At 42.3% G+C, this 15,497-nt stretch overlaps 1 protein-coding gene across 4 annotated transcripts in view; it reads right to left on the bottom strand.

Moving 5' to 3' along the window:
- The window catches only part of COL19A1 (collagen type XIX alpha 1 chain), a 312,975-nt gene extending 297,917 nt beyond the window's left edge, over window positions 1–15,058 (bottom strand). Inside the window, exons 1-3 of one of the 4 annotated variants that reach the window (XM_070245772.1) lie at window positions 14,150–14,344; window positions 7,114–7,192; window positions 4,073–4,199 (exon numbers count right to left, since the gene is read on the bottom strand). In XM_070245772.1, the coding sequence (XP_070101873.1) occupies window positions 4,073–4,199; window positions 7,114–7,192; window positions 14,150–14,217 (274 nt within the window). In that variant the 5' untranslated portion in view covers window positions 14,218–14,344. Of the gene's footprint in view, window positions 1–4,072; window positions 4,200–7,113; window positions 7,193–13,715; window positions 14,345–14,606 lie in introns of those variants that run through there. The other 3 variants (XM_070245773.1, XM_023625139.2, XM_070245771.1) reach the window with 3 other exon arrangements.
- Window positions 15,059–15,497: the final 439 nt, after the last annotated feature.

Raw genomic sequence — 15,497 nt, 5'->3', positions numbered from 1 at the left:
CAGGGATGGGTGAGGTCACACAAGGAGTGAGACGAGAAGAGAGGAGGGGCTGGGACCAGCTCCCAGGAAGGGGCAACAGTCCTCGTCTCTGTCAGTTCTTCCTATTTCTTCGTATCCTTGGGAGTATACATAATCTATTACGGAATTATTATTACCCGTAAAATCCCAATTAAAATCTGTCTAGTTTCGTAGACATTCTGTTCACCACTCTCTCTTTTCTAACCTGCATTAAGAAGCATTGTTTTCTTCACCTTTAGTGACAGACTCACGACACAGCACTTGCGTCAAGAGGACGGGTGGGAAGATGAAGAGCAGCAGTTTGCCACAGATACACAACGGGTTTGCCTTCCTTTCAGAAATGGGTCAAAATAAGGGAATTTCAGAGTTTTGCATTTTTTTTTAAAAGCTAAAACAGACTTCCTATTGGACAGAGGGGGAGCACGGCTTCTCATTGCATTGTCACCAGAGGCCGTCTGGCCCCTGTACACGGCATATTTGACAGTGCCTCCAATAGGACTAGAAAGCATCCTGGGCTTGGGGAACAGCATTGGTTAACAAAAATCGGTAAAGTACATTGGACCAGAATATAACAAAACTAATATGGAAAAGTGACCAAGCAAGACAAAAAGGGAACACAGCTATTTTAACAGAGAGGTCACAGAAGCTCCCCTCCTTATTTTTTATCGGAAGCTGGTCCCCTAAAGAAGAACACCTGGTCAGGAACGACAGCCCTTATTTAATAACTGCGAGGCTTCTCTCCACTTTCAAAACTGAGGAGCCATACAGGACGCGCGTCAGGAGTCAGATGCTTACGTGGTGCCATATGAAACTCGAGGAATCCTTAAAAACACAAAATAAAACTCTCTACAGTTTTTACGACAACATACTCTCTGCTCTGAATTTCAGAGCGCAGTGTTTGTCAATGAGTAAAAGCCAAATTTCAGAAGAATGGTTTTTTCTTATAATTAATAGAAAACTAGGTTAAAAGGGTTTATGCGTATAGTTTGGGGCCTAAGTTTACAATCAATTCAATCTATTCACGTAACTTGAAACTCTACCACAAGTAAAAGAAAAATTATGATTTAAATGGCATTCTATCATTTCTCTCTTTGTTTAGTCTGGGGTTTTTTGCTGCTTTTCCTTACTCAGGTTTTCTCCTTTTTATTACTTTTGATGATAATTCAGTACTTTTGTCTTAGATCAGATTAAGGAAAGTAGAGGAAAAAGGGGAACCTTTAATTATTTGATACATAAGCTTTCATCACAGAGGAAAGTCAGGTAACTGATTAAAGAGAGTTTTGAGATGATCTACACGACCCTCATTTTTTAAAACAATTCTCTCCCCACCCTCTTTCAACAACCAAGCTGACACTGCCACATTCAAATGGAAGTTCAGCTTCGGTATGAAAATATGCAAATATGCCTTATCTCATAATTCCAACATGTAGTAACATTGATGAAAGGATATGAAATAACTGAATTCTTAATAACTCCAAGATTTTAAAATTCAAGTTGTTACTGAATCTCTCCATATTACTCTTGAATTCTGTCCCAACTAGGATAATATTCCAAGTAATCATTAAACAGACCATAGAGGCAAAGTAAAGCAATTAAAACACTCCAATTTATCCTTTGTCTATTTAGGTTTAACAGTAGACTATTGACAACTTCACAGACTCCAGAGTTGAAACCCTAGCCTCTCTCTCAGATTTGTTATATTTTATTTTTAGATGTAATCACTTCCCTCCGGTAAATGGTTAGTGACCACACTCGCAGGTCTGCACATGAGGAAACTAAAAAGGGAACCTTGCCCTGTGAATCAGACACAGTCAAGTGCCTGTCCTGGCGTGCCCAGCGTGTCATATTCTTCAATAATCCTTGTGACAGCACTGCGCTGACATGTTTAATTAATGCCACCGATACTTGAAGTTAAGCAATTTCCATGACACGATCGGTTTGTGTTGCTTCAGGAGCACCTTCTACCAAATGGCACGATAAAAGTCAACTCTGAATTTTGTCCTTTATTAATTTCCCTTCGTGCCTTACGTGACATGAATCTTGTTAGTGTTCAGATTAATTTTGAATTCACACTCAGGCGATTTTTCAGAAAGATGAATTTGGTAAATTGGACCAGTATATATGCATTTTGGTAGTCCTACACACAATACGACCTGATTAAAGAATTGAGATGTCAAAGCTACAAAAGCAAAACATCCAGGGGAATCCCAAGATAGGGAAGTTCAGTTACGCAGGATGACTAAGCTCGAGATCTTCCGTGCGGCGCTGCGCCCAGATTGACAACACGGTGCGTTACACACTGGGGGATCTGTCAGCAGCGTAGATCACATCAAGTGTTCTCATCACAGTAAAAACAAAAAAGAGTTACTAAAGGCAAAAAATAACAAAGAAAATAAGTAAAATAAAAGGAACCTGGTGGCATAAGATGCAAGACAACTAGCTGAGAAAATAAAAGAAAAAGAAATGTCAGTTAATTATCCCCAAGGTGAGATTTCCCCAAGCGTGTTCCTCAGACACGCTGCATTAGATTCACCTGGGGGCTTGCTAAAGACGTAGCTGACTGGACCCCACCGGCCTGCCCTCATCGCGGCATCTCTGAGAGTGAAACTGGGGAATCAATCCCCAGATCATTCTTGCTCGCACTGAGACTGGAAAACCATTCATGTAGCTCCTTCAGATGATCCCTATCATCGAGACCATGCATTATGCACGGCATGTGCCTAAAAACTGTCTTACTTAAGCAAAGATTCATTTTCCTTTCTAGCCAAAAACATCCTATCCTCTTAGATTAAGCGGGAAAAGGCATTACCTACCATGTCCCTTAAAAACAAGAGAAGTGAAGAAATTAGGAAGAGCAGCAATATTATCAGAATAAACCCCTGCCCGAAGCATTTCTTTTTGCCATGAGGTACTCCTGACTTTTATTTCTCACTAAAGAAAGTGTTCCCCTCAAAAGTACGACAGCCACAGGATGTCATCTATACAATGGTAGAATATTCAAACCGTCACATGAATTCTTTCAGGAAATGTACTCCTGCCAAACTAGTAAGAAATCATAAACACAAAACCTTCTGAGAGACTAAGATGTGTTATATCTTTATAGGAGACTGGTTTTATTTTATGAGCATTTTAAACTCAAAATTCTCTATTAGAGTGTGTTTATACCTGTTTAGCAAAAATTAGTAAAGCCATATTCAAAAGGATAAGCACAATAAAACTCACAGTCTCAGAATACATCATCACATGTGACCATCGTCAGAAGACGTCACATGGAACCCTTTGCACCGAAGGAGGGTCGAAGTTCCTCCCTGCTCAGCAAACGGCTTCTTCACTGTGTCTGGTCAACTCTGAATGTGACGTACACCTAGACCAGTAACTCACGCTACTCAATGTTCAAGAAAAGTCCTCCAAATTAGCCGCATAATCATTTTCAAAAATAAGAGGTGGAAATAAATGTTTCAAATTGCTTTCAAGCCCTTTGGAAATATTTATGAGGTTGATAAATTTAACAACTGCAAGTAAATATTATCTATTTAGTTCAAAAAACACTCCACCGACTGTTAATCTTTTGTTCGCCTCATCTGAGATCCTATAAAACTTACATGTAATTAAGCTGGATTCCCTTTTAAATCTCCTATTCTCCTTTTCACTTTTCCCTAATTAAGATTAGATATGTCCCTGGTTAATCCTAATTAGGGATATGTTTCCATACTTATAAGTTGAATAACTTGAATAATTCATAACTTAAAGAGGAAAGGGAGAAATATACACACAAAGAGATGCACACACATATATTTATATTTGTGAATATCAGTGAGAGAAATGAAAGGCTATGTAGACTAATATGCATATAAAAAAGGAGGTGATTTTAGAAATTCTCAATGTGCGATGTGAAGGTCACTGGGAGAAAACGGTGAATTATTATTTATTTTGTACTAGTCTATTTAATCTATGCCTCTTCAACCTTAACCAGACTTATTTTAATGATTTTTTCCAAATAATTTACAGAGTGCAAATAACATTTGGTGACAGGACAAAGAGGTGGCCTGGATACCTTGCTTGTCCCTGACCGTCACGGCAGCGGAAGCCGGGAGCAGGAGCACTGCCACCCAGAGCCAGAGCTTCAAACAGCCAGAGTGCCTCATGGTACCTCGAGACCATGTGAACGAGTGGCCACAGACCTGCAAAGAAACAAAATATCTGAATTGAGCTTTTTGTACACAGTCCTCGCCATCATTATCTCCAGAAAATCCTCATCACCAAAAAGAAAGCAATAGATTTTTACATTACATATAATTATATAATTGGATATATGATTACATATTAATTATATATAACATGTCAATATATACCTTAATGTGCATGAAAGAGCTCTGAAAATATTTTCAGATTAGTTCCCAGTTAATTATCAGTGTCAACACAGCCTCTTATAACTTAAATTTTCTCTTCTTTTAAACGCTTTTTTTTAAAGCCACATCACTTACAATGATTTGTATGTATTTTTTTAAAATTCACAGTAAAACAGAAATATCATAAAATTTACCATCTTCACCATTTTTAAGTGTGCAGTTCAGTGGCATTAAGTATATTCACGTTGTTGTGTAATCATCACCACTGCCAATAACTCTTCTCATCTTGCAAAACTGAAACTCTGTACCCATTAAACAATAACCCCCATTTCTCCAACCCTCAGTCTCTGGCAACCACCATCCTACTTTGTGTCTCTATGAATTGAGTACCCCAGGTACCTCATATAAGTGAAATCATACAGTATTTGTCCTTTTGTGACTTTATTTAATTTAGCATAATGTCCTCAAGATTCATCCATGTTGCAGCATGTCAGAATTTCCTTCCTTTCTTTTTTTTTTCTGAAGAAGATTCACTCCAAGCTAACGTCTGTTGCCAAACTTCCTCTTTTTTTTGTTTGAGAAAGATTAGCCCTGAGCTAACATCTATGCCAATCTTCTTCTACTTTGTATGTGGGTCACCGCCACAGCATGGCTGATGAGTGGTATAGGTCCACATCTGGGATCTGAACCCACAAACCCAGGCTGCCAAAGCAGAGTGTGCCAAACTTGACCACTACACCACAGGGCTGGCTCCTCCTTCCTTTTTAAGGGTGAATAATATTCCACTATATGTGTAGACCATATTTTTTTTTGCCCATTTATCCATTGACAGACACTTGGGTTGCTCCCATCTTTTAGCTATTGTGAATAATGCTGCTCTGAACATGAATGTACAAATATCTGTTCAAGTCAGTGCTTTCAATTATCTTGGACGCATACCCAGAAATGGAATTTCTGGATCATATGATAATTCTATTTCTAATTTTTGGAGGAACTTCCATACTGTTTTCCATAGCAGCCGCATCATTTTACATTCCCACCAACAAAAGCATAACAGTTCCAATTTCTCCACATCCTCATCAATATTATTTTCTGTTTTTGTTATTTTAGAGCAGCCATCCTAATGAGTGTGAGATGGTATTTCACTGTGGTTTTGATTTGCATTTCTCTAAGGATTAGGGATGTTGAGCATCTTTTCATGTGATTATTAGCCATTTGTATATTTTCTTTGGAGAAATGTCTATTTAAATTCTTTGCCCATTCTTTAATCTGGTTGTTTGTTTTCTTGTTGTTGAGTTACATGAGTTCTTTATATATTCTGGATATTAACTCCTTATCAGATGTATGATTTGCAAATATTTTCTTCCATGTTGGGAGTTGCCTTTTCACTCTATCGGTTGTGTCCTTTGCTGCACAAAAGTTTTTGATTTTTAGGTAGTCTAATTTATCTATTTTTTTTCTTTTGTTGCCTGTTCTTTTGGTGTCATATACAATTATTTATATTTTTAAAATATAAACTTATTATTCACAATTCTACTTTTTCTGCTGAATATTAGTTTTACATATTTTGGCTTAACCAACATCATTACATTTTCTATAAACTTAACTATGTTGTTACTGGTTTGAATAATTGCTGCTACTAGAGTGATTACTGCACAAGTGACAAGTAACCTTTCCTTCTATTTAAAGAGAAAAATGGATGTATGCAATGCCTGCCTCACCTGAGCCTGCCCTGGGCATCGTATTTCATATTAATGTATTACTCCCATGATCGTTTGTCTTTCTGAACGTGGGCTACTACTCTACAGGTATTACAATAAAAGATTTAGCAAATAGAATCCTCGTAATGAAAAACTTAAACATTACCTTAATTTACTATAATGAAGTAACCAACATGGAAATTGATTGCAAGTAAAAATATAGTGGCTCCCTCAGCGTATTTGACAACTGTGGTATTATTAGAATAGCTATTCTAAGAGCTCTAAATATGCAAATATTATTATAGTTTTTATTTGCTATCATTCAAAGTTTACTCAAGAGTCAAATATAAAAGAATCCACCATATCAATGCCTAAATGTTGTCAATAGACATTCTTAGAAAAAAACTAAAGCTATCATCTTTGGTATTCTGCGTGTGCCAAATACCCTAAGATTAGTATTTTAAAACTAATTCAAGATTTTAGATATTTCTGGATGAATAGCTGGAAGCAGCAATTGCAATATTAAAACCGTATGTGCAGTTCTAAACATCAAACAGCTGGTTTTATGCCTTATTTCTTTTGAACTCTCTCATCTAGATAAAGCCCTAATCCTCATATGACTTTGCAAACTTATCCTACCTATTATGTCAAGTCAGTTGGTAACTGTTAAAACAATTAACTCTATTTCAAATTAATGAACTCACAAATATTGATCTAACTTTCAGAGAGATCCTCGGTTGTCTGCATTTTTACCCAAAGTGATCTTTATTATTTGATAAATTAGCAGGGTAGTTTAGTCGTTAAAACCAAGGGTTCATGTCTGGGCTCTGCTCCTTATGAACAAGTTATGCAACTTTCCTAAGCCTTCATTTATTCACTTGAAATTGGGACTAATAGTAGCAATAAATTATTTAATACCTGGAAAGAGTGTAGTAGAGGGTCTTGAACACAGTAAGTGTTCAAAAACAGTACCTATTATAATTGTTTGATCTGCATATTCATAAATAATAATTAGTAAAAATTCACAATTATATTTATCTCCTCACCTGAGGTTGATATTGATATTTGCAGAATAGAGAAGTGCCAAAGCATCCTAGAAATATATGTTCACTGAAGCTTTGGTCCCTGTTACAGCAACAAAGAACCAGAGAGTGATATGCCATAAGTACATGAATTCAACCTTGACGTCTTCTATCTCTTTGAGCCACTCAGAGGATGATAGCACTTAACTCCAAGCTCACTTATCCAGAACGTTTGAAGAATAAGATGTTATGGTTAGTCGACTAAACGTTCCAGTTAGCAAAGAACTGCCATTCCACCACTCCACTGAAATGTCTCTAGCCAAGTTCAGCAAGAACTTGAAAGAATCCTTTTCTCTCCCCGTCTAATTCAACTCCCAGTGGCATTTCCAGTAGCTAACCACTCCCTCCTTCTTGAAACCTTCACTCTCATTGGCTTTCCTGCCTTCACACTCCCTGGGATTTCTTTCTAAACCCCCTTCTCAGATCTGTTTTCCACCTGATTTCTAGTTGGGATCTGTGGCCCTCCTCTCCTATCTCTTTATGATGTCTCCCTATGTGATTTCGCCATTCTCTTGGCTTTAAATGAAATCTGTCAGACGGTGGATCTAAAATTTACACTCCAGTCCAGTCCTCTTCTCTGAACTTTAGACTTTGTATCCAGCCCCCTACTCAATATTCCCTGTTAGATGTCACACTAGCATCTATATCTTAATACAAATTAAATGCTTGATTCTTAACCACAACTTGTTCTTCTCATGCTCCTCCCAGTCTCAATAAACAGCACCCATTAAAATGCTCAAACCAGAAACCTAAGCACCACATTGATTCTTCTGTCTTCCTCATCACCATCTCCCACATCCAAACCATCAACAAGTCATCTCAGGGTTGCCCCAAACACATCTCAAATCCCTCGATTGCTCCCCACTCCCCTGCCGGTAAGGATATGAAAAATATTGGTCACACATGGCCTCATTTTCTGAAACAGAATTTCTTTTAAATATGGCATTTTATTTTAATGCTTATAATAACCTGAGAGGCAGGCATGCCTGCCCCTAATATGAGCAGGGTGTAGGGCAAGAGATCCACAGACCAAGTCTAAATGTGTGAAAGTTAAAAATAAAGCTAATAAAACTGATAAGAAAGATATGTTTTCTCCTTTTATCTTGACAAATATACCCTCATAAAGATCTGAAAGCCCAGGTCAAGTTTAGAATTGAACACAGCAGGCTCAAACAGATGAACTGGCTTCTGGCCTGGACTAAAGCTCGTCCCTCATTTTTTTCCATTCCTAGCTCCATCTGTACCAGGAGGGGCTTCACTCACACATATTGGAACATTCTAATCAATCTAAGCTCCATCCACAGCACCTGCAAACAGCCCCTCCTTGACCACCCCCTTTAGCCTACGAGTGTTCACACCAGTAGCTTGGTCTGTCCCTGTGAAGATGGGCTCAAGGAAGAGGGCCACCAGATCCTGTAGGAAGACTAAGGATCATTCAGTCAGGGAATTTCAGGATCCTGGGTAAACTTAGAAGCTTGGGCTTTGGGTGGGCAGGTTCCCTTACCTCTGTGGACTCCCAACCCTAAGAGCAAGCACATATCTAGAGCAAGACCATATGGGGCCTTCTCAACTGTAGGGCCCACAGCAGGGACCCTCCAGCCAGGGCCTAAAGATGGTACCAAAGACAGGTATCAGGTTCCTATCCCACAGGTATGAGACTTTAAAGCTCATAGAAAAGATCCAGAGCCTGGGATTCAAGTCCAGGTCTGTTTGACTAAAAAGCTTTGCTGTTACACCGTGATGCTTACTATCAGAATGTGGGACAGACCTATCACATTCTATACACTTCCTTTTCGATTTTCAGTTATTCTCTATCAAGATTCTATCCAGATGCCAGACAGTTCTTTCCAAGCACTACAAAATACCAAAGTCATAATTGTGAGTATGCCCAGCACTGGCAGTCTTGAGCAGACAACTCTGCTGGAGCCTATGAACCCTCTAAAATCACCCAGACAGACCTGCCTGTAACTGATTTCCCATTGCCATGACAACAAAGAGAGAGTGGCTGCCTGAAGGCCTGGCTCTGACCTCTACCTCTAGCCAATTATTCTCACCATCCTGGACCAACTGGAATAGTTTTGGGGACTGGTTGGGGTAAGGGAATAAAAAAATGTCACTGTCTCTCAACTTCCTTTATCAAGCTCTTGAAATCCTATACGGTAACTATCAAAACTAAAGATATTTGAATTAGGACAGGAATTTTTAAAAATTCCTTATTAATCTGTATTTGTGTACAGAAAGCACAAAAATGTCAGAAAGGAACATTGGGAAACCTTAATCTTTCATTCCATCAGTAGGATGAGGTTCCTGCTCTGTGCCTTTGGGGATACAGCAGTCTCTGGGGTACAGCAGTGAGCCAAACAGGAGTCCCTGGTGGCACTCTGGCCAGGGAGAACAGAAGTAAACAAACAAACACATAGATTGTCTTTGAGAGACAGAGACTAAGAAGTAAAGGAGAGCAGAAGAAGTAGCTAGAATGATGGAATGTAGGCTTGCAGAGATGGTCAGGGTTCTCTCAGCACAAGCTTGTGAGCAAACCAAACCAAATCTGCCTATGGAATATGAATAAGTTTACTGTTATGCCATCTAACATTTCATAATGCTCATTTTGCATCTTTGAAATCTGGCATTAGATAAAGGGTCAGAGCATTAGATCTAGTACCGAAATAGAAAATAAGATGAAAAAGACAAGTGAAAGAAGAAGAGAAAATAGAAAGGGAATACTGGTTCTCTTTATGTAGGCTGTACAATGAGCAACACAGCATTTCAACTTTCAAAAAAGTAGGTTTGATTTGTTAAGTGACTGAAAGAACCCATGTTTTCAGAGCATTCATTACAAAGAGAAGTGCTGGGTGACTGGGTAGGGGGTCAATTTTTAAATCAAACCTTCCTGACTTCCCTCCAGTATGCCTCTGCATAACTCCACCAAGAAAATCTGGCCATACTGTTATGAAGAGACACATCTTGTAAATAAGTAAAACAACAGGTGTTACACATCTGTTCTTTAACCAATCTTTAGACTCTATCTTTAGTGAAGCTATACTAGAGTCTAGGAACTACCGGAGAAAATCAGTTGAAAAGTCATTGCCACAGAGTTAAAAATCCAAGCCAATAACAGGACAAATATCCCCAGAGTTTAGGACTAGATCTAGCATTATTGCATAATTTTATCATTGACTGTAGTAATGAAAATGAAATTAGCTTGCAGAAGTCTCTTGCAGCTTAGGCAGGGTTTCTGCCCTTGTTATATTCTACAGAAACCTCTCGACCTTCATATTTTAAGAATAGGCATCATCATTAACTTAAGAACCCAAGTCAGAAATTTCAAAATCATCTTCCATTCACTCTTCAATCCCCATATCAAATCTCTATCATAGCCTAATCTACTCTTACAATGTCTTTTGAATCCATACCAACTCTCTCCCCCTCACAAGAATTGCCTTAGTTTGTGTCCTTCTCATTTCTAATCTGGAAAAGTGTAATCGACTCCTCCCTACACTGCTTTCCTGCAGTCTTCTTCCCTTAATTCCATCTCCCTACTGCTTTAGAATTCTATTTCTGAAACAAAGACCTAACCACTTTAGTGTTCTGCCTTACTAAAGTCTCCCAGTGGCTTTTCATTGCCCACTCCTAAGGAAGGTACTCCAGTTTCTTCTAGAGTGGGGCCTCAACTCATAGGAGTCTGATGTCCTGTCCTACTACCTCCTTCCAAACAAACTCTGCTCCATCAACAATTCTCAAAACATGCCAGGTTTCTGCACATGCTGTTTTGGCTGTTGGAATGTCCTTCCAGTTCTCTCTCCATCTGGTGAACACTTACTCTGCCTTCCACATGCAGTTCAAAGGCCATGTCCTCTATGAAGTCTGCGGAACCCACAGAGTTCATTACTCACTGCCTTGGGATCCCACAGAGCTTCAGCACCACCTCTGCTTCAGCATGGTCTATATTGCGTTGCAATAACATGTGTGCATTTTGTCTCCTCTCCCTATTGAACAATTGTGGAGAAAAAATATTGGGTCTTATCATCTGGGTTTTGCTTAAGCTTGGCATTTAGCAGGTACTCATTTGATCAATTTGTAGGGTGAATAGTCTAAAGCAATACAATTGGACTAAAATTAAACAAATGAAAGGCTGGAACTGTTAAGTAATATATACAGATATGGACTTAACATTTATAGAAGGATTTGAATGAAGTATTATAGAGAAATACAGGAAAAAATCCTAAAAGAAGGCTCAGTGAACATAATTTCAGTTATTTAGTGAGACCAAAAAATAAAAAAAAATACTATTGAAGCTTCTCTCTTGCTTCACAGAAAATATTCCCTGGTTCTTAATGTTTTTGCTCCTCTAAAACTGATCGACTCCAACACATTCTCAAAGTTCCATGTTATTTCTCCTGTCACTTCCAAACTAGTGCCCACTTTCCAGGGCTCTCTACCTTCGAGTTCCCTTGAGCATGCCGAACAGACTCTCCCCACGCTCAGCTACTTATCCTATTGACTTGCCCCTCTGAACCATAGTTGTCGCCATCAGCTTTTTTGATACTATTCTCAATTTCAGCCATCACTACTGACCTACATTCTTTTGGATTTCAATTCGTTAGCTCTATTTCCACAGATATATCTATATCAATGATCCAGTGCCACTTAAAATGTTAAATATATATGTGCATTTTTCGCCAATCTATCAACTTTTCTTAATTTTTCCATTTGAAGGGCTCTGCTAGCTTTCTGATCTAAGAATCTTACAATGTAACGATTATCTTTGATTCCTCTCAAAGAGAGAGATCACATCCTTTGGGCTTCACAGCCCCTGCATCGATAAGACAGGCCTATTACTCCAGTCTTGCATTCACCATCTTCATATCAATTTCCAAACTCAATAGACAATGCCCTCACCTGATTATCTCACCATTGGCCTTGAAAATAACCCCCTAAAGAGCCCCTGCCTCTTGCCTCTCCTTTCCAGTCTCTCCTTGGCAGGTGCGATCTGCTCTCCTCATCTCAGGTTTCGCCCCAGCTTGGATTCTCATCTCAGCAGGCACATGACCGCTCACTCCCACCTCTAAGGCTTCACACACGCATTCCTTCTGGCTGGAATGCCCTCCCTCTTGCTCTCTTCTGCTAAGCCTCGTTATTCTCTGCCTCTTTAAGATACATGTCCTCAATGTAGCCTGCCTCAAATAATCCAACTCCAGTCCCATTCATTCTCTTTTTTCCAGCATCCTTTCCAGGTTATATATTAGCATCTCTCCAGCCCTGCTAGTCTACAGTCCTGTTTATTTTTCATTCTTCCTTTGAATTTGTATTTATGAGGCCAGTTAGCCATAGAAGCATGGTTTCTATCCCCATATCTTCTCCTGCCTCTAAAACTATCCACTCTGTGTCCCCACTGGGCATTTCTGCCTGCTGGAAAAATGAACTAAAATTGCAGCAGGAGAAATTCAGCTGGAGGACCAGAAAGTAGATGGAACTTTTCCATATCTGTAGACTACCACAGGCTCCCATCTGTTTTAGATGGTCTCCTTGGATGGCAAATCAAATAGAGAGATAACATCCCCGTTGTGACAGTAACCCCATTTGATTTTCTTTCACCCTTGTGCTCTTTCTCTGACCTGTTCACAGCAGGCTCGGGCTCACTCCCTGCTCTGCTGCGGCCCCTTTCCCCTCCTTTCCCAGGAAGCCCCACTTGGATGCCTTACCAGCTTGAGAGATCAGGCTGGACAGATACCTCCTGGAAGCGCCTGCCAGTTACTTTCTCCACTTTCTATCCCCAGGGAGAGAATGAATTTTCCAGCCCTGGGAAGCACCCTCCCCTTTTCCACCCCGAAGGGAGAGATTCCTCGTTAGAGATTCCCGACGGCAGTACTCAGGAAAAGGCTTTTAGGGACATTTTGCACCATCTGGACACCTAAACACCTCAGCCCCCTTGGCAGGCACACAGCAAGGGCCTCTACTTGGAGAGGGTCCTGCAGTTTTCTCCCCACGCACGAGCAAGGAGATGCTGAGACCACACATCTGTGCAGTCTGAAAAGTCTCTTACAGAATGACAGTAGCGCCTGATGTGGGCAGACTAAGGAGCACCATTGCTCTCCCCTCTTTTCTGTCGGGATGGGGGTGGGGGTGCCCTGAAGCGGTTTTATTTCGTCCCTTCTATTACCAGGCAGATATAAACTCCTGTTGAGTGTCCAGACCCCCCCCCCCCTTGCCATCCTGATTCTCCTCAGACTTCTCCTCCAAGCAGATGGGACCCAGGAGTCCTGCAATGAGGGTGGAAAGAGGCAGCACCACTATCTCCCTCACCCTTCCATTTCCCACCCTCAGGCTGCGGCTCCTCACCACTCTGCGGCAGCTCCTGGATGGTTCAGCTAGAACTCCACGCATTTCCAGGGTTCCACTCTGTTTTACCCCCAGCCCACTGTGCCCCGAGGCTGGCCTGTGTTCCGGTCCCCTGCTCCTCTGCACCCTGTCACTAGTCGGTGCCTCCCTGAGCCCCTGGGGCCCCTGCCGCCCGGCCTGGGCCCCAGCCCCTCGCCCCCCGACATTCCGCACGTCCCCTCCGTAACCTCCGCGGGGCCGGTCTCGGACGAGCTGCGTGCCGCCGGCGGCGGCGCCTTGGTTCCGGGCCAGCAAACTTCTCCGGGACCCCGCAGCGCCCGGGCGCGCGCCGCCGCCGCCTCCTTCTCCTCCGCCTCCTCGGGGCCGCGGGGGCGCGGGCGCGCGGGCGGCGGGGAGCGGGGCCGCGTGCCTCCAGCGCCGGGACCTTCCCGCGGGGACCGCGGGGACCACGGCGGGGACCACGGCGGGGACCACGGCGGGGACGCTGGGTCCGGCGGCGCGCGCGCTGCGCGGTGACCGAGGAGCCGGGCCGGCCGCTCCGGACGAGCCGGGCTGGGGGACCGGAGCCCGGGGTCCCCGCCGCGCCGCCCCGAAGCCGCCCTCGGGAGAAAGACCCGCATATCCGAATAGGTAACCCGGCCGCGCGTCGCCCGGTTTTCACCCCTGAACGGCCTCCTCGCTTCCCGGGTCACGTCTCCAGATATACCGAAAATTCAGATCTAACCGCATGGGTGTATACTGAGTTTGTTTTGCGCTTTTTCCCCCGGATATGTTTCTCTCCTGCCTTTGGCGTCTGTTCTCCCCGCATCAGCAGCGCTCACAGTTCCGCTGCGCAGACACACCGAGCGAGAAGCCCCCAGGAGCAAAGTCTAAGCATAACCGCATTAGGCGACCGTACGCGCATCCACGACACTATACGGAGCATACGGAAGCGGCCGTGACGGGCCAAACGTTTTGGTCCCATCTGCAGCTACCTCTGGGAATGCGTAATTGCAGGTGTGCACCAAAACCTCTTCCCGTGGGTGGCACAGTTTTTCCATTTTCTTGAAAAGCAGATGCACGCAAATGCCCAGAGACAAGAGCAGATGACAGGGACCCGGCGTGTGGGCGCAGCTTACCTCCGGCGTGGGCCGAGCCGCTCGCAGCGCGGGGGTCCCGGCAGGGCTGCGGCGCCGCCGACGAGTGGCCCGCGAGCGCCCGGCGAGTGGGAAGGGGACGCATCTCTGCCCTTATTAGTCTCTCCCGGTGTGACCCTCCCACTCCGCAGGACAGGACTCGGCCAACTCGCGCACAGGTTTTCCTTAATTACCACAGCGTCGCCTCGGAGCTGGGAGGATGCCTCTCGGGTTTGCGTTGTTAACAGCTTCGCGGACGGAACGCAGGCGAGATGCGGGTGCCTGGAGCTTCTCACTTCTGGTTATGAAGACGTGTCTTCAAAGTGTTGTGCCTGGTATTCATTCACAGGGAGATAATCGGCTTTTTAACACGCGCTAAAAAAAGGGTATCGTTTATGTGTCATTTTTCACTTCTGTGTTAGGAGTTTATGTCAAGGTAGTTAATGGAGAAAGGCTGCCCGCCTCCCAATCTAAGACGCTCATGTGTACAGTAGGTTCGCGTGGCTTGGTTTGTCTCACAGTCCACAAAAGCATTTTGTGATTTTAAATATAATTTCTTTCCATGGATTGCTCCTACAAATGCTGGGTTTTGAACTCCTGGGATCCCTTCGAACATGCAAAGGTCATATTTTTCTGCAGATCTCTGTGTAGGTATACATATGTGTATGTGTGTGTAGAGAAAGCATATATATATATTTACACACATAGAAATATATAGTAGGTATATACACATATATAGTATCTATGTATATTTGTAGGTGTATATACATATTGTTTGTGTGTGTATATATATGTGCGTGTATATATATATGAAAGAAAATAAAACCATTATAGAATTCAGAAAAGTAAGCCAGGCATTAGATAAATTGGTTTAAACATTTTTAGTTCACTATT

Source organism: Equus caballus, chromosome 20 (assembly GCF_041296265.1).
Source record: "Equus caballus isolate H_3958 breed thoroughbred chromosome 20, TB-T2T, whole genome shotgun sequence".
Taxonomy (NCBI): domain Eukaryota; kingdom Metazoa; phylum Chordata; class Mammalia; order Perissodactyla; family Equidae; genus Equus; species Equus caballus.
This window is presented reverse-complemented; position numbering and strand designations above follow the sequence as displayed.